The 27,634-nt window shown below is 50.2% G+C and overlaps 1 protein-coding gene and 1 long non-coding RNA gene across 4 annotated transcripts in view; one reads left to right on the plus strand and one right to left on the minus strand.

The window, feature by feature from the left end:
* The window catches only part of LOC105190582 (uncharacterized), a 290,780-nt gene that overhangs the window by 131,652 nt on the left and 131,494 nt on the right, over positions 1–27,634 (plus strand). For all 3 annotated transcript variants that reach the window (XM_019844800.2, XM_025307811.1, XM_025307810.1), the window contains exon 4: positions 1,932–2,115. In XM_019844800.2, coding sequence (XP_019700359.1) covers positions 1,932–2,115 — 184 coding nt within the window. The remainder of the gene's footprint in view (positions 1–1,931; positions 2,116–27,634) is intronic.
* The window catches only part of LOC112590639 (uncharacterized), a 155,861-nt gene that overhangs the window by 7,565 nt on the left and 120,662 nt on the right, over positions 1–27,634 (minus strand). The window lies entirely within an intron of this gene.

A 27,634-nucleotide genomic window follows, 5' to 3' on the forward strand; every position in this document is an offset into this window, starting at 1 on the left:
CCTCCTGAGGGCCGGGGGGACGATAGGCTCCTCGTGCCTAAATATTGCACGGAGATATTTTAAACGTCTCTTCATGGAGCAAATGGTCCGTCTTTGGAACTCTCAGCCAGACGTAATGTTCTCGTTAACGTTGATGCCCGCACTCAGATGCAGACAAAATGGCGTATGCATAGTCTCCTGCATAAGCTAGTCTCATATGCCCCCTGCGTTGTTCACATCTCGCGTTACTTTTTTATACTTTCTGCATATTCTTTTCTGTCATACCTATATATATATATATATATATCTATCCTATATCTATGTAAGTAGGCAGTCTGAGAAGCTCTCGACCTGTGACACATATACATGGCATTAGAAACTGTCAAACTATAATTGTATTGGAAAGTGGCATCCCTGATATAAACCCATGTAAAATTTTATTCGATCTGTCAAGTCATTCGAGTAGTAGCACCAGTTGAAAAAGCTTTGTGCAAGATGGCTGCTGCATTTGACCTAACAATTGACCAAAAACGCTTTCGAGTGCGTATTTCTCGAAGCGTGTTTGGTTACATTTTAATCGTTTTAAGCAAAATAAAATGGATTTCAAGCGTCGTTTCGTAACTGTTGATGAAACTTGAATCCACCACTATACACCAGAGCGAAAAGAACCTTCCGGAATCACACTTTAATGATGGCATTGAATTATTGGAAAAACGTTGGAATAAATGTATTGACGTTTCAGGAGATTATATTGAAAAATAAAAATATATTTCACGGCAAAAAAGATTTTCTTTCATTGTCAGGCCGAGAACTCTTCAGACTGCCTTCGTATCTATAAGTATCTATACATAAGTTCTTGTTTATATGTATTCATATCTGTACATATCTAAAATTATCCGGTATATCTATCTGGTATATCTAAAATTATCACTGCCTAGGCAAGGTCACAGGGGCCCTCTGGGGTTGCTCTGGGGTTACTTTGTGTCACTTTATTTCATTTCTTTTTATATTACATACATATTAATGCTTTCTTTAAGTTCTGTATGATCACAGGTCTTACATGGCCGTCGGCGTGTACTTGTTTTTACCGTAAATCTAAGGGGTATTTCCCCACGATGTTAGTAAACTATCTATCCATCTATCTATCTATCTATTGGGTTGGCAACTAAGTGATTGCGGATTTTGTCGACAGATGGATTTTACACTTTCTTTTGTTTCGTTAACGTGTTCAAAGTACCTAACCTATATTTTTTTCTTATTGTCTGGACTTCTACCTTTCATTTAGTACAAAAATTATATCGATTAGTTCTTTAGTTTCGTTTTTATCCCAATTTAAAAATGGAAGAGCAAGACGTGTACTTGAGACATATTTTATTGTATTATTTCCGAAAAGGCAAGAACGCATCGCGAGCACACAAGAAGTTATGTGCCGTGTATGGGAACGAAGCCTTGAAAGAAAGGCAGTGTCAAAATTGGTTTGCCAGATTTCGTTCTGGTGATTTTTCATTGAAAAATGCTCAACGATCTGGCCGTCCAGTTGAAGTCGATGAGACCCATATCAAGGCCATTATCGATTCAGATCGTCATAGCACAACACGTGATATTGCAGAGAAGCTCAATGTATCGCATACATTGAAAAATGTATCGCATGCATTGAAGAAAATTTAAAAAAGCAAATTAAAAATTTTGAATTTTCATTCTTATTTAAAATCCGCAATCACTTAGTTGCCAACCCAATATCTATCTATCTACCTATCTCCCTAAAGCCAGCCTCCCCCTTCCCTTCTTCCTCGCGAGAAAGATCAGACGCGAAGAAGACGCGAAGGCGGGCGCGAAGTCCTTAGGAACTGTCAGCCGGAGGATGTTGACTGCGATGTTGATCCTCGCGAAGCGAGCACTCGGGGCCGAGCGTATTTCCACGCTAACACGATCGCTTTTGTCCCGTGTTTCAGTGTGCAACATAACGCTGGACAGCAGGCAGCTGTTCAGCAAATCGGATCGCGGCTTCGGGCAAATAAAGTCGCCGTATCTCCAAGGGCCCTCGAGGTGTACATACAGATTCGTGCCGGATACCGGGCAGCGGGTGGAGCTGCAGATATATCGACTGGTGTCTATCGGCCGGCACAACGGCACCGCGTAAGTAGCTTTTCGGCGGGACGCCTTTTCTTTCGCTCCTTTCTGCTCCTTTCTGCTGGTATCGCTCAAGCCTTTCGCGCGCCCCTTGCACGGCCGCACGCGGAAACTCCACGACCGGGTATTATGCGCGGCGCACACAGCGCCAGCATAACACGTGCGGCCGTAACTTGCGTCGCGTTATGGTCTGGCAGGAAATTTTGAATATTTCGAACGCGTTGCATAATGGAGAGCACCGGGGGCAATGCACGCGCGCCGCTAAGGAAGTCGGCGACGACGTGCAGTTTGTCCGAGGGCTTCAGCGCGGCGTTTCGCCTCTCAGCGCGTTCGCTGTCAACGCGCCAGCGTCTGTCTCTCAGCAGCGACCGACTTCGCGTACGTGCGACGGCGATTTGTCAGTCTCCGTTCTCTCTTTCTAGCTTTCTTCCACGTGATCCAACCCATTCGCGCGCAATTCTGCCTCGCGCAATTATGCGGAGGAAGACGGCGCACACCGACGAAAGGAAAGGGAGGGAATCGATTCTTAGGAATCGCACTTGTCGAATAAGAAGCGGAAATTCGCCTCGTCCATTGTCACCGTCGTTCAAGCGATCTTTTCCTCCGTGTGTGAGGAGGGGAAGGATCCCCCGCGTCTTCCCACGCCAGCGCGACGGATCGCACTGATAGAAGAATATAGTTGAATTAACTATAATCTCACTATATTTTATCACTCACTATATTTTGGCGTCAGCCATATTTTTATAGTTCGTGGAACCTGCAAAATATAGTACAATATACACAAATATATATTCTATGATTGTCTTAAATCATTGTTTAGTTACTTTTACCTTACATATATGGTAATTTCTCATTCACAAATATAGTGAGATTCTACATCTGTCATCATTTAGCAAATATTCTGCTAATATTGACTATATAAAAGAGTTACTTTTACCTACCATTTTATGGATTTGTAGCCATACAATAATTTTAGCTCAACTTACTATAATTCTTAGTACAATTATTATATTACGCCTATATCGTAATTATTACCGATGTTATGGCAATACTTACTATAAATATGATATTTCGGACTATAATTTAGTTACTATATCATTATAGTTCCAAATATCATACACTTTTCTCTCAGTGCGCAGAGACGCGTGCGATGACATTTCCCGCGGCCAAACGCGAGCGATCTTACGAGCCGTGCAACTCGTACGCACTCGCGAGTTTAATGATGCACGTGGACTCTCTCGGAACGTTTAGCGCGCCAAGGTGAAGCGGCTGCTCTCGCTGATACGTTCATCGCTCATCAGTAATTCCCTGTTTGCCCCCGTGTTATTTGAGAGGAAGCACCGTCTCCTCCTTTCGCGCACGAGTAGTCAACGAGCGCGTGCGGACCGATATGATTGGAAATCGCTCTCGCCGATGGTCGCTTCAATTTGTCATACTTCCGTCGCTACGAGACGATAACTCGACTCTTAAGTCCCTCCTCGACTTTCGCGGGACGACGGGGCGGGGGATGGTCGGCGGTGACGCCGGCGGAGCTACGAGAGGACAGGCGAGCGGGCTTGGGGAGAAAAATTGCTGTTTTCAGAAAGCCGCTGCCGCAGCTCGACCTCGCCCCTTCCTTCTCTTCTCCTCACATACACACACACACACACACACACACACAAATATGTGGACACACGAGAGCTCGCGTCCACTCTGCGAGACCACGTTCGCGGACAAACTTCGCGACGGTCGGAAAAGGCCTTCGACAAGCTCCGGAAAAGTTGTCGCGATTTTTCGACAAGGCTCGACCCCGCAAGCCGCGCGCGCCGAGGGCGCGCACAGCTACGACGACGACGACGACGACGAACTCGAGGAGTTCATGACGCGTGGAGCATCCCTCCGAACTCCCTCCGTCGTCTTTTGTTCCCGCCCCGGGAATACGCGAGGCGCGCGAGCGCGCAGCATCCGCGGAACGGAAGTGTGTTTATGGGGTGCGGCTGGCGGCGCCGACGGGAAGCGTGCGCCCGCGCTTTTGCTGCTGTTATTCTGCCCGGAGGGGGAATTGCGTTCCCGTTGAGATTTTAGCGAACGTCGCGTGACGTGACGACGACGACGACGATGCGACGGGCGAATCACGTATGGCGACGACGATTAAAAAATCTCTCGTACTCCTCGGCCGCGATTAATTAATAGCCGCGGCCGCGCGAGAAATCGCCCGGCTGGCGAACGGAGATAAAAGTACGATCGGTGATTCATAACGTCGCCACGATGACGCGGAGGTATTCTCCGCTGCGACAACGTATCGGCGAGGGTAAATCTATCGACGTTATCATTTATGCTAGGGGACGCGCGCGACTGTGTGCGTGCGTGCGTGTAAATATACGTATAGCGTATATCTTCGGATAAGCCGGTTCTTTCGAGCACCTCGCGGATCTTATGGCTTTTCGATAGCCTGCCCGCCTTAGTTTGCATATTTTTAGCCGCGAGTAACTCGATGCTCGCACAACGCCGGGCTACGAAAACTTCGTGCTCAAAAGATTGAGCGACAGATCTCCTCATCCCTCTCGGCAAGCTCGTCGAAACGTCCGTTAAGAATGCGCTCACGGACGATTCTTTCACGTGCCAGGGAATTTCTAAACTTGTCACTCGCGGTGTTCCGGGTCGATCGATACCTAATTTCCAGAAGATCGCTCGCATGCAACTGCGGTGGCGGCCAAAGAAGACGCAACGTGCCGAATAACGCGACGTCGGCGAGAGAAATATCCCAAGAAAATATGTCGACAGCAACTAACAAGCCGCGACATGCGTGATACACACAAAAGATACATAAAAAGGACAGGGCTTTTCGGGATCTGCCTACACCTGTACTGTAAACCGAAGTGTGTTACAATAACATGCTTGAAGCGTGTTGAAGTATGTCTCCACTTTAGACATACAAAATCAGCAAATTAAATTAACACATATGACATATGTATGTTAAAAGAACATATTTATGTATGTGTTAAATATAATCGTTTGTATGTGTGTTAATGGTTAGGTGCATTAAAATAACACACTTTCAGTGTGTTATGAAAGTATATTAAAATAACATACTTCAAATGTGTTATGAAGGTACCTATATCAAAATAACACACCTCAAGTGTGTTGTGAGGGTGAATTGAGCAACACTGCAAATCCAAGTGTATTATTTTAAAATGCACACATGCGTGTAAATGAATGAATCTTTTCTGACACATTTATTTCGTTTTAAGTCACGCGTTATTCATTACATATTACGTTTAAACATATAATAATGAATAACATATAATTAATAATTTAGTCTGTAATAATATGAAAGCAAGTTATTATTACATTAATTTGTTCAATAGCTGCAATAGTTTTTTGAAGGCGGGTGTAATCGCCGATTTGTGCTTTTCTCACATATATTTTTTTTAATACGCACATGTGTGTTCATTTAAACGTGTTCACTTAAACGTGTGTTCATTTAAATGGTGTGTTACAAACAAGTGTGTTATTAAAACACACTTTTGTCACAGAAAACAATTTATAATGACGCACTTAGTGCCTTAACGCCAGCTAATGTGTCAAAATAACACACTAACGCTCAATTTCAACACACATATTCCGATGCCTAATTTTACAGTGTACAGTCGACTAGATCATACATTTTGCCGGTTGAAGCCGAGAATAAATATCAAGCGCGGCTGGAACATCGAGATCATCGAGCGCCTAGCGGTTCCGCAAAACGCCCATTTTCTGAGGTGTCCTATAACAAAAAGTAGCCACTTTTCGCTCAGCGCGCAGGACACGGAGCCATTCCAAGAGCTCTTAGCGCGCCATCTCCTAAGCCTTAAGATAAACCGACGTCCCCCCGCATCCTTTTGCGTCTCACACGCGAAAGACCCGCGCGATCGAGACACGTTCCGTATCGTCATTACGCGTGTAGATCGCCGAGCGCGCGGAATCCGCGTCAAATCCGCTCTCGCACGAGCGTGCCGTGCAAACGCGCTGCGAGCTTTAGAACGAGGAAGATGTCCTCGTTCTTAGATTCTAGATTAGAGCAGGAAGATAAACGATCCGCGCCGCCGCCGTGCTGAGTGCACTGCGCATTAAACGCGCGTAAAAGATGCACGGGGCCGCGCTTTTTAAGTCCACCTGTTAGCGAGGAAACGGCCGGAGGAGCTGGCGGCGAAAAATATCCCCGCCCTCGCCTCCGCTGCAGCGCGGCGCTCTGGGGGGAGCTGCACAATGATCCCCTCATACGCGCGGATCCTCCTGCGCGCGGAAATATCGGGGCGCTCACGATCGGCTTTATCGCGGGCAATCCCGCGAAATCTGAGCATCATCGCTCCGCGAGACGCGCGGGCGTTCCGCGCGCGAGCAATTTCACGGCTCATTTGCGCGCATCGGAGAATCGAGGGGAGGGTCACGGGGGGGGGGGTAAATCGATGAAAATACTCGGGAGATCTCTGGCGGTTGAGCTTGAAATCGCTGCATCTCGGCGGCTCGACTTCGCACTGTTGAAAGTGAAATCATCGCCCGGTCGATATATCGGCCCGGGCGAGCGCGGGGAATTTACCGGCGCGTAATATATTGTGCACGCGCTGGACGCGTGAGCTCGCGGACGTACATGTGTGCGTGTGTGTGTAAGACGAAGATAAGCCACTCGACTGAGCGCTCCGCGGGAAAATGTTGCTTGTTAAATCGCGCACTTGGTTATCCGCGTCCGTTAAATTGTACCTTCGGGAAGGGGTTTAACGTTTAGACGAGTGAGATTGAAATGGCCGCTTTTAATAGTTTACGCAACGCATGACGCTGAATTAATATCACAGAGGACGGAGCGCAGGGACGAAGTTGGAAATGTGACAAACGACACATGTTACACGACTCGGCCGCGTGTAATACGTGTGTAGTTCACGCTCGTTAAGTTATAATTAATGTAACTTTCCGGGCGCCTCTATGCGCGCGTCGCCGTAACAGATTCCTTGTATCGTCGTCGTCGTCGTCGTCGTCGTCGTCGTCGTGCACGTCACGTTTCCCGCGTGAGCTCAAAGAGCTGAGCCTTGATCACTGATCACAGAGAAATTACGTGCGTATCATCTTCTGCAGTTCGCCCCCTTTTCCCATTCCACGTCAAGGGAAAGCGAAGCGAAGCGAAGAAATGAAGGGCTCGTCCCGGTCTAGCGACTACCGCGCTCTCGATATTTTTCTCTCTTCGGAACGAAAATAAGATGCAGGTCCCGAACGCACGGCGTCCCGTCGCCACCTAGTACGCCCTCCTTCTTTCATGCCGCTTCTCTCCCGCCCTCTCGCTATTGTTCCGACCGGCCGCGAGTTTTAGCGCGCGCTAAATTGTCAGCCACGCCGCGCCGCCTCGCCTCGCCTCGCCTCGCGTGTGTCGTTCGTCCCGGCATATTTATGCGTCCGCGCATAAATCGCCGTCCACCACCTTATACATACACACGTCGTTCCTCCACCTTTCCGGCGCGAACGTCCTTTCACGAGCGCGAATCGTCTATCTTACGGCTGTCGCACACAGCCGGGACTTCCCGGGGTCCTTCTCGGCTGCGCCCGCCTGATAATGGGGACGCGGATTTCGAGGAAAGGAACAAAGCGCCGTCCTGTGTTCAGCCGAAAAGCGGAAGATGTAGGTGCTCCTAATTCCGAATGCCGAGCGACGGTCACCCCGGTGTACGTGCGCGTTCTCGATGAGACGCAATTGGGTCAGAGTCTCGACCTGGACATGCACTTCATTCCGTGAACGTCGTGAACGAGCCGCGGCGCGATTTCAGCTCCGACGGCTGTGCTCGAGTGACCGCTATAGTCACGGCGCGATATCCTCGAGAGAAAATCGAGAAAGCGGCGACGCCGAGCGACGCTCTCCGTCTCTCCTTTATCTGTCTATCTACCGATCTGTCTGTCTCTCTTCCTTCTTTGCTTTCTTTTTTCGCTTCCGCACAATTGCGCATCTCAGTGCTTGCGCGGGCTTGAACCCCTCCCTCGCTTTTTACGGCGAAACTGCGACTTTCATACCCTCCCCTCCCCCCCCTCCCCCCCCGCGGGGAGAGAAGCCAAAGTTTGCGCCCGAAAAGATTCAATCGCGAGGATCGCAGTCTGTTTAATGAGCGCAGACACGGGTAAGCGATCGTAGCAATGAGGATTGTAATTTTCTAAGATCACGATAATTTTTCGCGTTAATTTTTCGACGACGGGCTGAACGATTATAGCGATCCCGCGGCAATTGATTTGCGCGAAAACAATGCCAAAGCCGCGGCGATATTATTCTCGACGCGCTCAAATGAACCGCGCGGAATTAATTAACGGGCTTTATCGGGCGCTGTATTCGAATTTCGTACTTTCCCCGCGGCTCATAAACTTTCGGCGACGCGCATTCTCGAAAATTGGTCCGCACAACGAGCTCGGAAACGGATAATATATTCGCCCGCTGCTCGGAGATCGGCGCAAATTAACCGTGGAACACTGCTATCAATGCTCTAGAAATCATCTGCCTGCGCTCTCAACGCCACACATTTGTATCATCTTTATTATTCTATCGCTCACGCGATACGTGTGCGTGTGTGCACATGTGTGTGTGTGTGTGTGTGTGTGTGTGTATTCCTCTCTCTATGTATCGGTCTATCCGTTCATAAAGTTAATTAATTCGCAATAATGAATAGAGTGTCCGTACGGGAAATATACAACGCTATAGAAATCACCGAATATCAATTAGCGAAATTGAATGATCGAACGATCAAATAAGCGCGCGGGGCGAAGGGCAAAGAGAGAGCGACAGAGAGAGAGAGAGAGAGAGAGAGAGAGAGAGAGAGAGAGAGAGAGAGAGAGAGAGAGAGAGAGAGAGAGAGAGAGAGAGAGAGAGAGAGAGAGAGAGAGAGAGAGAGAGAGAGAGAGAGAGAGAGCAAGAGAAAGAGAGAAAGGGAGGACGAGCAAGACAGAGGGTGGATTAATTTAGGGTAGACACGGGTATTTATTCGATCCAAGCCTCGAGCGGTGGGCGGTCCCGTCAAGTAATAGCCACGTAATAACCAGTTCGACACATCAAGAGCCGCTCTCCTCCCGTCGAAAACTTACTCGGCCACCCGCCGGCGTCGGCGCCGGCGCCGGCGCCGCCGCTTCGTCCGCGATGAAAAAATATGAGAGGCTAATTAAAAACATTTCATGAATTATCCCGCGCGCCAAGCAACTCGCGCGTTCTATCTGCCTCGTTTCTCTCGCTGCTCCCGCGGGGAGACATTAACCTGCAGAATGCTGAAAAACGACCACGGGGCCGCGCCCGCCCGTACGGGCACGCGCGCCCTCCCCCTCCCCGCGCCACGCCGCACCGCGCCGCCTCCTTCCCCTGCCCCTCGGCGTAATTAATTCATCGCGATATCGCGCGAGAGGTAACTCGAATTGCCCGTGAGGTGCACCGCGAATATTCCGGCCGGCTTGTTGACGGATGTGCATGCGACAAGCCGGAGCGCGCGTGGATTTCGCCCGTCAGTCTGGAAACTGCGGCGACGCGGCGGCTTCCACTAACTCTCCACGACCTCTCCCTTCCCCCCCTCTCTCTCTGTCTCTCGCTCATACGCACACATATCACCCTCTCTCGCAGCACTCACCCTTGCGCGCATTCCTCCCGTCCTTATACTTCACTCTTCCGTCTTGTTGGCCCCGGCCGCGTACACGCCGCGGTCACGGCGGAAGGTGTGGGACAAAATTACGTCGCTCAGCGGAACACTATCGAGTGGGCCGGCGTGGTAGAATGAGTCCCGCGGGTGATGGATGAGCTTAATTTCGCGATGATTACCGGCGGCTCGGGAATTTCTATGAAAATCGCTCGGGGCTGCTTCTTTCACACGACCGCGCGGACACCTTCGAGCCACCCTCCGACTTCTTCTCGCTTCTCTCGCCTTTCCTCCGCGGCCCACCACCACCACCACCACCCGTGTGTGTCTCCGTGTCTCCTTCTTCGTCCGTCTTCTTTTCTTCCCGCCTGCCCTGTCTCCCCCTGTCTGTCTGCCGCGCGACTCCGCCACGCGTACGCGGATTAATACCTCCTCGTTCTAATTTCGCGTCACGCAAACGCCCCCCCTCCCCCCCCCCGTAGAGCGTTAAAAATCTTTCGAGAAGAGAGAAAGGGAGCAAGGAAGGAAGGAAGGAAGGATGAGAGATCACGTCGATATTAAACGACGTGGATTAACGGAGTCGCTTAGCGGACTCACTGAGGCACGGCAGCGATCGAAAACTCGGGGGAGAAATGAATACTTTCCGCGCGATTAGCACGAAAGGGGAATGACATCGCCACTTAGGGGATAAACTTGTAAAAGCTGTTATCTTAAATTAACGCTTCACTCGACACCCGTCCGATGAGCACGGTCGATGAATTTTCTTCATTGTTCCGACGTATTCGCGAGACAGAGGGAGAAATTCTCTTCTCGCTCGATTCGCACCGCGGGCGTAGCTTACATCGCTGGGATGAGCAACGAAACAGAGCGGAGCAGCGAAATGTGGGACGCTTCAATCATTATCGCTGTTACGTCCTGCTGACTCAGCGGACCCTAGGCTTCTTTTATAAATAAGGGAAATCGAATTTATTATTACTTATCATACGGCCGAATGCGCTCAGGCATGATACCACACGACGATATCTCTGGAATTTTCGATACCCCGAAAATACTAACAATCTTGAACCAACTCCTATCTTGTTTCCCACGCGCTTAATCATTGATAACAGTACCACGACATCGTTCTTAGAAATATCGATATTTACTTCTTAAGATAGCTGCCACGTTTTTTTTTATTTACAAAAGACTTTCGAAATCCTCTTATTGCCACATGCATCTTATCTCCTGTAAAATAATCTTCTGGAACATTTCCCCCAAAACCCCACTCTCTCAACCGAGCTGACTTTTTGAGAAGAGTCAAGAGCCTCACTCACTTCTCGCCGATCCAGCACCCAGGACAGACGCTTCTCTCCAGCACCCCTTCGGGGTTTCTTAACAATCTAGCCAACTTGTGGCTTAGACCGACCGGTATTCTTCACTTGTTAATTATTCGGTGCAACGATCTTGTGCCTTCTTGGGCCATTGAGAGCGGTCCTGCCGAAACCAGCTGCCTGTCCTTGGCGCAGAACTTGAGGCATCTATCCTCACGGAGACGCAGCAACCACACCTTTCATTGTCTACTAAGATCAGAGAAGTCCAGCAGTAAGTTATTTATATTTTCTTTTACCTGAGTGACCTCTTTCGTTTCATTTTTTATCTTTTCTTCTCTCTCTTTTCTTTTCCTTTCGTTTTACTTCCGTTTTCTATCCCTCTTGGCATTCCTCCTTAATTGTAAAATCCGGCGTCAGTGGTCCAATCCTTTCGATCACGGTCGGACATAACGAACATGGAATATTGTTCTGAGTAATCGAGAATCATTGTTCTGAGCGCGATTGTTAACCACATATGTATACGGACACATTATAAAATCTTACAAATTTTATTTCATTGTGAACTTCCGTCTAATAAAACAAGTTGTTTGTAATTGCAAACCAATCACGTTTTCCAAATAATTATTCTCAACGAAAAATTCTCCCTTCCCTCAACTGTCGCTCACGGTCCTATCCCAGGTAAAAGGATTCAGTTCCTTGACCTAAATGAAGGACCACCGACGTACATCCGCGCCAGATAAAGAGGTCATTCCGATCCTTGATCTGTTCCGCAGACTTGCGAGTACGTCGGAGCTTGCGAAAGCAAGCGTCAAGTTGCGTTCCTCCTCCAGGACGTAAGTAATCGCGTTTTACACGCGTTCTGCTTGAAGTGACACGCGGTCTGCTTGTGTAAGATATATATAGACGGTGTCTTGTTATTATTTGATTTTAGTCAAAAAACGAAAGCTTCATCTATTTGGTGGCTCATGGATAGCCCTGAATATGATCGACGTTCAAGATCGGAAGAACGTCGAGCGACAAGATAATTCCGGATCCAACGCGAAGTGCACGGATCGCCGCCGGTGCTCGAAAGCCAAATTTTGAGCGGTGGTCGCGCGCGGCACCGCGATGAATTTTCGACGAGACATTTCCCTCCGCACTTTCGGCAAAACGCGTCGAAGCGCTTTAATTTCCTCGCATACTTCCACGGCAGCCTGGCGTGCCACTTGAAGCGTCTGGTTATTCGCGTCGCTGAGATTACGTGTGCGTGTTTTGTGCGCGTGTGCACAGAGTCATAGGAGAAAAAGAGAAAAGAGAAAAGTGCATCTTCTCCATTATTCACCCCGGTGAGAGGCTCGCTCATCGCAAGCCGCACTTGACGACAAGAAGGAGAGAATTCAAGTGGATGTAAGTTTACACAAGATGGCGCGCTATCAATTCCGTCCGCCAGCCCCCGCACAGGTTGTTTCATATAAGCGGCCGCACGGGCAAAGACGGGAAAAGGGGGCGGGCGAAAGAAGAGCGCACCTCTCGGGGGATGATGCCAGCTCGTATAACGATAATTTCCGTTCGAAGAGTTCATCTCGTCCAGGCCCTGCGCGGAAGGGGGTGGGTGACTCGCTCGAGCGGGCCGAGTATTATACTCGGGGGCTAGGGTTTAAGTAGCTTCATAAATTACGCCACTTTTACGGTAAGATTACCTAATCCGCGCCAGGAGCGGTTTCAGGCCGCGCACGGAAAGCGAACTTCGCCATCCGGCCCACCGGGAATTTATGCCCGCCGACGTCTCGAACGCAAAGTGACATCGCGCGTTAGACCGGAGTAAGTTTCACGTCGTGAAAAAGTATTAGGGCGATTCATCCCAACTACGCTCGTTCCGGGGGGATCCGTACAGCCTCGTCGCGGAATTACAGCCGACCGGCCGGCGCGCACGAAAGCCACCCTCCCCGCACCCCAAAAACCCGCGGACACACCACCGGCGTGCGACGAGTCATTCCGCGGTTTCACGATTCGCTGAAATATCCGTCGGTCGGACGGATTGTAGCCCTTCGCGATAATACTAAATAGAACGCACGCTCGCACGCGGCGAAAAAATGAATAATTCATTACTTCGTAGGGTTTCGGACAAACGAGCCACCGCGCCGTTCTGCACGCGCGAATCTCCCGGAGAAGTAATATGTAAATTCGATGCTATATGTAAATCGCATTGTCTCTCGCTCGAGATAATTTCTTTCAATCAAACGTACGCCCCCCGCCCTTTTCTCCCTCTCTCTCTCTCTCTCTCTCTCTCTCTCTCTCTCTCTCTCTCTCTCTCTCTCTCGCTTACTCGCTCTCCTTTTCTCTTTCTCCACGTCCCTCCGCGTCTCTTCCTTCCTCTCATATTACGGTTTTCCGCGTTTTCGCGCGGTAAGACGCGCGTTCCGCACGCACGTAAGATTGTCATAATTCACGCGTCGCATCATGGGGAGAGAGAGAGAGAGAGAGAGAGAGAGAGAGCCGTGGGAATAATACGATTACACATGTACATCACGTCCGCCGCTGGAATATCAGGCTATACAATTCCTCTCGAAATTCGACGTTTCACTCCCGAGGCACCGCGCACCAACGCCGGTGCTTACCGCGCGAGCAGTAATAATGTATGCCGAGCACACTTCGCGAATTGTTTGCCTGCTATGTACACTTATCAAATTAGACACTCGCTTCGTTGATAAATCTAACACGAGCGTTTGGTTGCCGCGCGACGTTCGTTACGCGCGACGTAAATAATGCACGCAAGGTAAATGCGGCGAACGTCGCTGTGAGAGCTCGCGCTTCCAGTGAGCGTTAAAGCGCCTCACTGTCTCTCTCTCTCTCTCTCTCTCTCTTTCTCCTCCCCCCCCCCTCCTTCACTCTCTCTTTGTGTGTGTATATTACATCATGACAAGGACAACTCGAAATTTCATTTAGCCGTATAACGGGAGATCGGACGAAATAGGGTACGTATAATAACATCCGCGGTACTTAAAATCGTCGATTAATAGTCGTTAATCGTTCTTGATAATTGTTGGTAAACTGTTGTTGCTTAATTCTCATAGATAAAAAAAAATTCGAAATCTCAAGGGAGCTTTATTTATTTTTGTGATATTTCACACGTTCTCTTATTCCTCCTTCCCAAATTGATTTCCCAAACTGCACGATGTCCGGTCTGATTATGATCGCAGGAGAAAAGGAGTTTAGGGGGGACTCTTGCCCGAAATGCAAACAATGAACACATACGCGTAGACTTCGCCCCGCCGACTTCGAAATGGCGCGCAGGAGCTGCGCGAACGATTTTTATCAGCTGTCGGCCGTTTATCTATGCGCTTCTGGAAATAATGCGCCTGCAGTTACTGCCGGCGTGATTTTACGATCGACTGGCGCGGACGAGACAATGGGCCCCCGTTATTTATTAGCTCGCGCATTCCCCCCCCCCCCTCCCTCCGAACATTATGCGCGATCGAATCCGTCTGGATCGCGGCGTAGCCGCGCGTGATTGGTTCGTGGTTTGTGCACGGTTTAGGCGGCTTTTCAATACGGAATCACGGCGAAATAAATCATTAGCATGCGCGAACCCGTAACCGACTATTATGGTTAAATAATCGCGTTACTGTAACTGATGGCGTGCCGATCCCGTCCTAAAAAGCGCGTTATCTAATTCCGACTCGATGCTGCGCGCCAAACCGACCGACCGATTAATCGATCGGTCGACGGCGCCTGTTATTTTCGTTTCTCGCTCCGATTCTTTGCCTGAATGCTGGTAATTTAATAAGAGGAGGAAACAAAGCAAACACACACGAGCGCGAGCGTGCAAAAATGTAGTTCGCTTATGGCAACGATCGTTGTTTTCCTTCTATCAGCAACGCGAGTCACACGAAAATTCGTGTAAAGCCGGATTCTCATATCTGTCTCGCAAGACTCAATCTTCCGGTCAATCTTCCGCTTTCTTTTTTCTTGATAGAAATTATCAAGAAAAGGAACAGCGGCGAATTCTGTCCAGTGCCGCAGTGGACGGATAGTGAGAATCCAGCCTAAATTTTTCGAAACACGAGCCGTCGCTCGACTCGGCTCCTTTCGCCTCGATGTGGCATATTTCACATCCGCGAGAACCGCGATCTTAAAATAGTTCGGTCCGAAGAGCGTCGGTGAGACTTGACCGGAATCATTGCGTCGCAACGATGGTCCGTCGCGCCGGACGGAACATAACAGCGTTTCCGATGACAATATGACGAAATCAGGCGGCAATTAGCGAGCTGCGAGGCTCCCCAACCGCATCATTGTTTCCGATTCTCGTTCCGACTCGAATAGCCGCCGGCTTCGGCGCGCTCATTCGGCCGTTTCGTCCTCCGTCCCTTCCATTCGCGCAGCCGAACGGAGCGGAGCGGAGCCGGCGAGGGTGAAAAGAGGATAGTCTTGTTGTCAGAAAACTTCCGATCCAATTCGCCAACTTTCCACATTACGACAATGCTGTGTTCGGGCTCGAGGACGCGTGGAGTAGTCTTTCACCCGTTCGAGAGTAAATGAGACTGCCGCGGAGAGACGTAGAGTGAGAAAGAGGGGGAAAGAGAGAGAGAGGGGAGAGAAGCTCAGGTCGGAGCGCGGAAAAGAGGACAGACGTCGTCCCCTCGGCTTTACTGCTGATTACACGCCTCGCTACTGGGTGAAATTCGTCTCGCCAGAAATAAATTAGTTAATGGATCGTTTTTGGTCTACCGACGCACCGACACGCGCGCGCTCTTGCTCGCGCGGCGGCAGTTTTCCACGGCTGCGAAGAGAGAAAGAAAGAAAGAGGAAAATAAAAAAGCCGAGTCCTCGCGTGACGGACGAGAAGCCATTGAGGATCGTCGGTCGTCTCGAGTCTCTGCGAGGGCTCGCAGATTCGACGAGAGTCGAAGAGATCGCGAATCTCCGTGAGAGCGCGTGAAACTTCCGGAGATATTCAAACCGCAAGAATACGCGAGCTTTGCCGATCGAACGGAAATTACCAAAGACACCGCGGCAAGTTTTGCGTACGCTGTACGCGTTCCTCTCGAATTTGAGAAAGAGAGGGAAGAGATTCCAAACGCGATAGCTCGGAACGAGGCGGGAATCCTTTCGGCCGCCGGCCGAAAGAGGGAGAAGCCTCCCTCCTCCCCGGTCGAATGCAGCTTATTGTCTCGCTCATTTCAACGGCGCTCAATTGTTCCAAGTGCAACACAACGTCGATCGACGCGCCAACTTCGTCGCGGACGCACTCACCCTTAATTCCGCGCGTAAAACACGCACAGTGGTGAGTGCGGAGGGACGACCGAGAGGCGGCCAAAATGGCGGCTTTGCCGAAAACACAGCGGCGCGTTGCCGTCACGTTCGTCACGCGTCGGACTTACCGTCTCTCATCATCGGCAAGTAAAATCACGTCCTGCGCATCCGACGCACGGCCGAGCGCGATCGCGTAAAAACACTCGCGGCCATATATCGGTCGCCACGTTGGAAGCCCGAAATGACAAACTTTCCCCGCTTGTCCGTGCTCGTTCGCACTACCGCGATTTTGCACCCTGCAGATCGCCGGGCGGATTAACGCGGCACGATCGATGGGACACGTCCGCCGCCACCGCCGCCGCCGCCGATGTCGACGTCGACGTCGCCCGATTTTCGAGAGCTTGCAGGGTGGATCTACGCGCTTCATCCCCGGTCTAACCGACGGCACTGGAATCGTCCTGATCGTTAGAAATTTGATTTCACGCTCGCCGCATCCATAACATCCTCCCAGCGCGAACACGAGCAGCGCGAACGGCAGTAATAGTACATGGAAAATAGGCTTTTGCACAGCACGTACTGGGTGGAACGCAAAACTCACGAGCGAGGATTATCGTGCCGTGTAACTTCGTGCCGAGGCGAGACGCCGAGTGGCGTTCCGGGGGCGAGGCGGAGGGGTGGTCTTATCCGTCGGCGGAGCCTGTTCTGAGAACGTTGCCCTGTTTTAGGAGGAACATTTTAGACGGAACTGCCTTCTCCGCTTCGAAAGTACGGGAAGAAGCCGGCAGCGGAGAAACAGCTCGCTCGCTCATAGCTGATTTATTTGTTAACGGTTACTTTCGGTAGCGAAATTCTCCGCTCGCCGGCGCTGATGCGTCGTGCGAGAAAAAGAAACCATCGACCACTTCAGCCTTCGGTATTTTCTCCCCTCGCGCTGGCAACGAAGACCGAGAAGAGCATAGTTTCCTTTATTCTCTCTCTCTCTCTCTCTCTCTCTCTCTCTCTCTCTCTCTTTCTCTCCCTCCCTCTCTCTCTCTCTCTCTCTCCTCTTTACAGCTCGCTCCCGTCTCCCCGCAACCCCCCTTCTGCCCCTCGCGCAGTATCGCGCACTGGGCGTGAAAGTGACGGCGAATCCGCCTTTTTTTACGGAGCACCCGGTAGATGCGTATGTACACGTACATAACGTTCTCTCGCACTCTCATTTTCCGTTACTCGCCGCGTCTACCTGATGTAACGGGCGTAGTCCCAGCGCGAAATAACTCGCATAAATCACCGATAGTTACATAGATACATTTCGTGCGATTCCACTGGCGGCGATGTTTTAATAAAAGCCAACGAGGCCCAATTATTCAACTCGGCGACCTCGGTTCGCATCCTCCGGTGACCCGTATACACACGTACTAAAATCCCCTCACTTTTAACCGAAATAGTTTTGTTCGTCTATTTTGCATTTTATTCGAGCCGTGAGGTGGGGAAGAGGAGAGGAGAGGAGATGAGATGAGATGAGAGGAGAGGAGACACGAGACGAGAGGGGAGGGGAGGAGAGGCATTAGACCATTTGTCACTTTTATTCGTATCGTGTGTAGCTTGTAAAAGTATTTCCGGATTTTCGACAAAAACGATTGGCAAGTAACGTGACAAATGGCCGCCATTCCTTCTCGCAGGCCGAAGCCGCGGATTATGTTACGCTTGTTTGAACAGCCGTTACGCTTTAAAAATTGCATCCGCCCTCCAAGTTTTCCCCCTGCGACCTCTCGCGCGCGGGGAGCCTCTGCCCGCGACCACTCACCCTCCCCCGCTCTCGCCCCTCGTGATAATCTCAAATCGCATAAGCCGGTAACGTCAACTGGAAGACGGAGAAATGGTTTCGGGAACAGCGGCTCGACGTTGACAAACATCGCGCGCGTACCGTTCTCGAGTACTAAACCTCCGACACGAGGCTGACGTCAAAAACACACGTGAAACTTTGATACAAGCCTGACAGCTTCCGGTCAGAAGATCCGAGCGCGAATACCCGAGAATCTGAAAGCCAGGCGACGCGCACATCCCATCGTTATGAACGGAAAGAATAGAAGTTAGGATGTGTCGGCGAGAAATAAAGCGGACAAAGTTCGCAGTCCTCGCGTAGAATTCTCTCTCTGTCTCTCTCTCTCTCCCTCTCTCTCTCTCTCTCTCTCTCTCTCTCTCTCTCTCTCTGCTCTTGCTCTCTTTGCTTCGACTACCTTTTCATCAGCCCCTTTGCTCTTCTCGCCATCGTAGCCTCGTTATTCTTTTAAGCTCCCCGTGCAGCAGATCGTTTCCCTTGTCCGAGAAGAGAGAGAGAGCGGAGGAATCCTCCTTGTTGATTTATTCGACGAAGGAGTTAGAAGAAAATTATGTGGGTCTTAACGTGGCCCGGCCAATTGCGCTTTCTTTTTGTTCCCTTTATCGACTGATCAAAGTCGAATCTCTGACGGAATATTTCATCGTCGGAGGCGCAATTTCATCGGCGGTATTTTTTCAAGCATCTCGAGATTGCTAACGCCGAGGAGCAGGCTCGCGAAGGATGAGACGAGGCATCGAATAACTCTTGATTACCGAAGAATAAAAAGAACTTCGAGCTGCTTCTTTCTTCAACGAAAGCTAATTGTCAGATATATATAATACATATATATATATATATATATATATATTTACGTAATTTATATTCAGGGGCGGACTAAGAGCTCGTTAAAGTCCATTGCGTAAATGCAATTGAAGCTAAAGTAAATAAGAGTCTGGACTGGCCAATTGTTCGTCACGGTTCAGTAAATCGAAATTCGCGATTTAAAAGCCGAAGTGATCAACTTAACGGCGCGTCGGCGACGAGAGTCGCTCGTATACCTTCACAGTTTCAACAAAATTACTGCAATGTCTGTTCCGCTTCTGTTTCAAGACCGAATGGCCCTTCGTCGTCCGATTAATTTCTTCTGCCACCACTCGGCACTAAAATATGACTCGCCGTCTGACTTATCGTCGGGGCACACTACTTAAAACACACTCGTTCCGTCGTTCCTTATGCATAGGCGGATTTGTAGCAATCGCGATAACTTTTTACGATATATTTCCGGCGGTATGTGAAATAAAAAGTGTTAAAAGTGATGTAAAAAATTAACGACAACATTTTCTTAATTAAGGTTCTAAAACTCGATTACTTTTCTACTTTAATCCGATTTCTCTACACCGACTCTCGACTCGAATGTAGGATCTACTCATTATTAGACATTATTAATGAATTGGATGAAAAAACAGACGCGATTTTATCGCAGCAGCTGCGAAAGCACAGACCGTGCCCTTTATCGATTTTCCATTCTGCGGAGGAAGAGGGAGAAAGAGCGAGGGAGAGAGAAAGAGAGAGAGAGAGAGAGAGAGAGAGAGAGAGAGAGAGAGAGAGAGAGAGAGAGAGAGAGAGAGGTCAGTGCACCTTTAAAACCTTATCGGCCTCTTATACCTCCGTTTCCCGAGAAAATCATTTAACATGAAATGAACCGTACCGACGTTCCTGACATATGCCAGGTAAAGATAGTGTAAAACATTGTGACGGAGAGTGCAGCTCTCTCTCTCTCTCTCTCTCTCTCTCTCTCTCTCTCTCTCTCTCTCTCTCTCTCTCTCTCTCTCTCTCTCTCTCTCGTCCGTGGACCGGCGCGGACGCTATGCGGACCCGGTAATTTATTCCACTTTCAGCGAAATCAACATTTTCATTCCAACAGTGATTTCGCGAAATGTCGGGGATGAATAATTTCCTATCTTTCGCGGAGCGAAAACGTAATATACGTGGGGAAATTTGTGCGAGAAGTTTATTTCAATAACTCCTTTCTCCTTACCTTTGCCTCTCATTGATTAAACATCATTAGACATCATTAGATATGCCATAAATCAGGATGACAACAGACTAATATAGAAAACAAGATAATTACCGTGTATTACCGTGTATACACGATCAAAAGTTAAGTATTATCTCGAAGTAACGATTCAAGCAGGTCGAAACGTTATTTCCGTTCGTTCGAGAAAAGAAGAATAGCGGTTTAATTGGAAAAAAAAAAAAAAAAAAAAAAAAAAGAACAGCTTAATCACACTATCACGATCTAATCGGCGATATTTTCGAGGAGGAAGAGGAAACCTTGCCGGCCAGCAAGCACTCGCGATTCGCGATCCGTCAGATTCATTCCGAATGACAACGTTAGAAGCTCGATCTGATAACCAAATCAGCCAAAAGTAGCTCGCGCGCAGTCGGCAGAAAATTGACGTTCTCCCATGCACTGCCAAAGTGGCTCGGGATTAAAATGTTTCCTATCGTAAACGAACTCGGCCATTCAAAATCTGAATTGCAGCCACACATGCGCGCATTACGGCGCAGTGGGTTTATCCTTCAATTGACTTCGCTACTGACGACGCATCATCAGCGAACATCATCCCCAGCCGGTTTGTTCGGGGGTGAGGGGTGGGTTGAAATAGGCTCTTCTCTGTAAATTTTATCACGAACGTAGACGTGTTTCTGAATCCACTCGACTCGCACGAGAATCACGCTCCGAATATAGACCCATCCACGGCGAAATTCAACACGTGATTTACGCGAGAAGACGTACGCTGCGGCCACGGTACACACGATAAAGCCCCGGCTTCTCGCGCTTAGACGACGATAACGCGATTCCGATCGCCATTGTCCAACGTGTCCGCGACGGATGTTTGCGAACGCGCGCGCGGGTGAAGCGACGGCTTTCACCGCAACACTCTCGGTCGTCGCACCTGCCAGGGAGCGCTCCTCACTTCTGCCCCTCGGGACCGCGTCGGTTTACATTTAAATTTATAATCCGTCCTCTCTTGGAACGAGAGAGGGCCCCCGTCCTCCCGAATGCCCGTGGTAAATTGATTTGCAGTATAACACCCGTTCCCCTTGCGTGTTCCCCTCAGAGCGCGAGGCGAGAGCCACGTCACCATCGCGAGAGAGAGAGAGAGAGAGAGCAAGAGAGAGAGAGAGAGAGAGAGAGAGAGAGAGAGAGAGAGAGAGAGAGAGAGAGTGATGGGAGTGAGAGGGAGTCCGAGAAAAGGGAGGAAGAAACAAGGAAAGAACGCTGGGGAGCCGCGCGGATAGCGAAGACGCCCGAGATCGACAGAGGCTCGGGGAGAAAATGTAAAATACGAGATGGTCCATGTGGGGGCGAGAAGAGCGGTAAGCGATTTCCAGTTGACTGACTGACATCGGTAAGCTTGACGCTGCCGCCTCCGGGCAACCTTCTCGCCGTCTAGCCGGTTTACCTTCGTTCCGAGCTGCCGAGTTATCCGCAAGCGGACGTCGGGGATGGTAGCGTGTTCGCGTTCCCCGTCCGCGCGCACGTCTGTGTTTGTTGTGTGCCGTGGACAACGTGTACCGTTCTCAACGACGCTGAAGATGGCGAGCGAGCAGCGGGCAGGCGAGAGATAGCAGCAAGACTAGCTACTCCGTTTCCCACTCGGAGGGCTCAGTCGCGATTAACGTACTTCGCGACAAGACGAGCCAAATTCGCACGGTATTTCGCAGAGGCGGCGTCAGGGCCATCGCCATCCGCATCGTCTGACGGCGATTTCGAGACGCGCATTAAATTCCGAGAGGATCGTGAGGATCCATCCACCGTCGTGCTCGTTTGGTCGATCTTTTCCCTGCGCGTCGTATTTCCCTCTCGCGTTCTCTCGTTTTTTCGCTCGCAGATCACGCTCGACAGCAATTTTAATCGCGCTCGCCTCTGCTCCGATGGGGGATTAAACACCGCGAGATCGATCGATGTGCGAGCGCACCGTTAATTACGCGATTATTCGTCACGTATTTCAACGCTCGTTTGTTTTGCCGTAATTCACCGTAAACCTATTAAAATTTCCATCACAAAGCTGATGAAAGCGCGCGCGCCCGCACCCGCCTCGGGAGCCTCGGCAACTTCGTACGTCACTGGTATCGCAGCCACAACCGTGACTTCGAAGTTTCCGCGCAACGCGAGGTCTGTCTGTTTCGCATTACACTGCCAAGAAGCACGGTCCACGAGTTTCCGTTTTATACCCCGGTGAGCCGGCGTGATTATAAGGGACTCCGGGAGACAAGGCCGTCCTAAATTGCAGTCGAGTGTTTCGCAACTCCCCTCCGCGGCGATGACGATATTCCCGGCAGATATATAGTCGGCAAAACCCCGCGCGCGCACGTCTCGAGAAATCTCACCGGTCCTGTATAATTCAACGGGCGACGCCGCTTCCTTATACATCCCTAAGATAATTCCCATTAACGGGAAGAAAGACGGGGGCCTTTCTCCACCGGGGAACTTCCGTATCGCGTGCGTCGTTCAGCCGAGCGAGCGAGCGAGCGAGCACGCACGCGATGAAACTTGCACGGCGTGCGTGCTACCATCGTCCGGTTACCGCGGCGAGGAAATTTGAAGGAGGATACGGAGGAGGCGCGTGTTTCATCCAAAATACAAAGGCTGATCGCCCGACTAATTTCCATCTTTGTAGTTGTAGCGCGCTCTCTCCTTCTTCCTCTCGACCGAGAGAGCCAGCTCGCTCCTGCCGACGAGGAGCGCGGTTTTTCCCGGCGAGATTACTTTCGTCGATCATTGTGGGTTCCTAGCTCTCTCGAGGGAGAAAAAGGCGCGGAGAGAGAAAAGGATCTACTCCAGCGAGAGGAAGACCGGCCGGCCTCCTTCACATCCTGCAGGACGCCGGTGGTCGGATCGTAATCCGAGAGGCCGGGACGCTCCAAGTCCCGGGCGTCCCAGATCGACGCGTCCACGAGAAATCGTTTCGATCTTTCGGTCACGGGCGCGATGAATCGCGCGGACACGCGCGAGGAGACGCGAGAGCGGCGGATTGGGTGCAGGGGCGAAGAGTGAGCGAGGGTGGCTCCGGCTGCATGAGGGAAAATCGCGCGAAAATAAAAGCATCCAATTTCCTGCGAATCGCTCGTCGGATCTCTCGACGGACTTCCTCCCGCTGCTGCTCCTCCCCCTGCTCTCGCAGCGGCGATGCATAGCGCGAGAAGAAAGAGCACGAAGGGTCGGTTCGTGCTTTCACGGCCAAACACGAGAGACGCCAAATGCAGTCGGCGAAACGTGAAACGCCGAGGAACAGGATGATGATGGGAAGAAAAAGCGGAGGAGGAGGAGGAGGAGAAGGAGGAGGAGGAGGAGGAGGAGGAGGAGGAGGAGGAGGAGGAGGAGGAGGAGGAGGAGGAGGAGGAGGAGAAGGAGGAGGAGGAGGAGGAGACGCGTTGCGAAAGATTGTAGAGCACAGACCCTCTGTTGCTGAACAGGCGCAAAGAGCAGTGATTTCCCCGTCTCTATTCTCGCGCGACCTGCCGTCCCAATTATTTATATCGTCGTCTACCGGCGACACAATCAAGTCTCCGCCTCGCCTCTGTCTTCGACTCGTCGCGATCGCTCGTTACTCGCAGCTGGCCACCTCGATTTCCCGGGTCGCGTCGCGGGAACTTTGACGCGTGAGCGCAGCGGACTTCCCCTCCGGGCGAGCTCGCGACACTTTGACGATCTCCTCGGATCGCGATCGGAATCGAGTTTGCGCCTCGACAATCCCAAACAAAATAATCGAACTGCTGCTTCGTCCGGTCGCGCGAATCGCGCTCGGTCGTCGCGTCGCGCGCCGAGACGCCGCGACCGGGCGATGAAGTTCGAGTGACAAAGACAACAACCGCGGGCAAGCCGCAAAGCACATTTCGACGCTCGCGTGACGTTCGCTTGTCTGCAGCGCATAACTGACGATATATACCGCTGTCTGCCGGATATCCTCCGCTCTTCGCTCTTGCCCATCGGTTTGCGTCCTGCCGCGCACTTTTTTATTGCTATCATCTCTCCCCGCCGACCTTCATTATTCTTCATTTTCTCTTTGCCCTCCTTGTAACGTTTTATTCTCCAATAATATACCCCGCGTTCACCCGTCTCGCCGGTGTTTCGAGTAAGGAGCAGGCTCTCTGTCGAATCGCATCGCGGGTGCTTGTCCCTGGCGCGATTTAAAGTTCCGCAAGCGAGGGAGGACAGAAAGGGAGGGAGAGGAAAAAAAGAAAGCCGAAGGCTTACGTGAATAAGCCGCATCAAAAATGAATATCTCTCTTCCTAGGACCAGGAGAGAAAGAGAGAGAGAGAGGGGAGGGGGGAGAGAAAAGACGACGGGCTGGAAGTAACGATGGCCATCTTCCGGCGTCACGTGGCGATTCAATTATTTATGACGTCTCTTGTTGAGACCGTCCTCGCTAGCCGCACACGCTTTTCATTGTGATCTCGACTCTGCTCTCTACTTATCGGCTTAGCGATCCTTTTCCTTGTTTCCTCGGGCGAACGTCACGCTCGATGTCGTCTAGACGCCGTTTCGACTTTTCTGTTCGAGCAGACGCGTCGCCACGAGAACACATCTTCCTCGTCGAGTTCGCAATTTTATACGCGGGGCATTAGCTGTTATTCGTTATATGAATTACTTTGTCGCTAACCTGCCGTGTCATAAAAATATGCAGATTTACGTCAGTCTTAACTAGAGGGTTAATATTAATATTGACCTTCAGAGAGCCGAAAAACCACTGCAGGAATGGTAGACAACAGTTGGTTGCATTCACGTTCAACATTCACACTACTTACGTGTGTATAGATATTCACATATCCAGATAAAAATTTGTACCCTCTGCCCTCCCCCCTATTTGCAATTTTTTTCTTCATAAACACGAGTTAGCGGAAATATGTAAATAAATAATTACGTGCTCACACATACACGCATGCACTGCACACTCTCTATGTCCACGTCGTTGGCTCTGGATAACGCTAAAGGAGAGCATTATCATATTAGGGATCATTTCTCGGAATTTTTTGCGCGATATAACTATAAATTCTCATAATTTACAAAAACTGACAGTTCCATTTTATTCAGCGACCTCAAAAACCTCTAGAAACCTATTCTTTTCAAATTTGAAGATTTTAACATTGTCTTCTTTGACCCCCCAGGGCCGGGACCACCACTTAAGTGGTGGTCTCCGTGATCAGTACTCTGTATACGATATAAAGTACGATGAATATACGATATAAAGTACATTTTTCATCGATTTTCTTCGGGGAATCTTGTATCTCAAATGCCGGCCTTCTAGAGGTTAATGTTAATTGTCGACCGTTAAATCAGAATAAGAATTGGCGGTTTGACTCGAGAAAAAAATATTATTACCTTCCCGCGGATTAAACGCACAGTCGCGCGCTGGCTTGTACAATCGTTTCGTAATTTCAGCCAAAGACTCTGAAATTACGGAAAAACGTATTGCGCAACTCACGGAATGTTAAAACTGCATAGCGCGCGTACGCGAGAAGGAGATCGTTTCTCGCGTCAAGTTCCCCGAGTGTCGAGCATCGTCGCGTGAATCGTTCGGGGGAGGTACAGAGCAGACAAAGCGCGATCGAACGCACCACCGTTCTCTCGCGGCATGTCAACGGATCGAAAGTTTCAGCCGACCGGGTTACAGGGAGATGTATGTCGCGTCCGACGACGCGTCGCCGCCAATGGAGACATTGGAGAATCGCGCGCGGCGCGATCGGGTCCGCGGTAGCCATCGAAGCCCGCAAGCAATTAATTCATAAGCGTACGCTCGATACAATAGTGAACTATGGCGGCATATATCCGTCCCTTCACGCAACAATGGCACGCGAACGTCCGCACGCCGCGCGAATTGTATCAAGATTTGTACGAGCCAGCGAGGATAAAGGGCCGCGCGCGCTCGCTCTCTCGCTCGCACTCGGCGAAGGTATTGCCGCGGGGGACGCGCGTCTCCGCGATTGTCTCGTTGATATGTTAATTAACGTTATTGATGTTAAGCAAGAGATGCCCCGGGCATCCCGATACCGAGTATCCATTAAATCCTGCCAAACCGCGTCTCAGAATCGAGGTGACGTGATAAGCTTAAGCGAGTCGCGCGAACAAACAGTTTATGTTATTACACCTTGACGAGGAAGAGAGAGAGAGAGAGAGAGGGAGAGACGTGCCGTCGCGAGAGCGCGCCGCGCATACCAAAATCTTCACACGCTCGCTCGCTCGGTCGACGGAGAGAATGACGACAGAGATTTTTGCATGCGCGCAAAAACACCGGCGGAGGATATCGCTGGATTCGCACGTCAGGACAGTTCTCGCGAGTTCTACGCGAGTCAAGTAGTAATTTTTCTTCTTGGAGCACCAAACAGCCGCTTGAGCGCGGGAACGAATGAATGAGCTGCGTCAAATAAAAAACGGATAAAAATTTAAATTTCCTCGATCGACGCGCGGAAGCGCGCGACGCGCTGAGAGAAATTGCACGAGAGGGGCCCGTGCGAAAATTTGCCGCAGCGTCGCTCATCGACAATACCGTGTAATCTGCGTAATCTCCCCCGATACCGTGAAATCGCGGTAAGGTCGCCGACACCGCGAAATCCCCGGGAATCTTGACGGATAATAATCAACCGAGCGTGTTATGGTGCATTTCGTCGTTTTCCCTCTCGCGAACGTGAGGCGAGACGACGAGCCTGTGATTGAATCAGCATGATTCCCCTGTTGCGTATTACCCATTGCGTAACCGCCCGATTCCATCTCACCCCCCGGTTCTCTCTCTCTCTCTCTCTCTCTCTCTCTCTCTCATTTCGCCCCTACCCCGGAGAATCCCGGTCGACGACGACGCCTCGGGAAAACGAATCCTTTGAAGTCGCCTGTAATCGAAGAAGTAATTTCAGCGCGACCCTCGCGCTGGCAATCGTTTTCCCGGGGCCCGCGTATAGGCGTCTACCGCACGAAATGTCGTTATCGGGGAACGTTATTATCAAGGATCTGTCCCCTTCCCCCTTGATAAAGACAATTAGCGACGAAATCCGCTCGAGGCCCAAGGCGAGCGAGCGGACGAAATGGAGGAAGTGTGTGTGTGTGTGTGTTTTTAGCGGCGGCCCCGCATTGTCAAACCTTCCGAGAAACGCTCGTCACGCGCCGCTAATATTTCCACCGCGAGCGGTTAAAACGGGTACATACCGGGTGAGTGCGGAAGTTCTGACGGATTTTTTGATAGAAGAATGGGCTGCCGTTTTATTAAAAATGATTCTCTCATTCTACCGCGAGTAATCGCCATTGTTTTCCGTTACACTGTGAACTGAGGTGTGTTACGGTAACATGCTCGAAGCGTGTTAAAGTATGTCTCCACTTTAGACGTGCGAAATCAGCAAATTAAATTGACACATATACGTATGTTAAAAGAACATATTTATGTATGTGTTGAATATAATCGTTTGTATGTGTGTTAATGGTTAGGTATATTGAAATAACACACCTTCAGTGTGTTATGAAAGTATATTAAAATAACATATCTCAAATGTGTTATGGAGATATATCAAAATAACACACCCC

Source organism: Harpegnathos saltator, unplaced genomic scaffold, assembly GCF_003227715.2.
Source record: "Harpegnathos saltator strain DR-91 unplaced genomic scaffold, Hsal_v8.6 scaffold96, whole genome shotgun sequence".
NCBI lineage: Eukaryota > Metazoa > Arthropoda > Insecta > Hymenoptera > Formicidae > Harpegnathos > Harpegnathos saltator.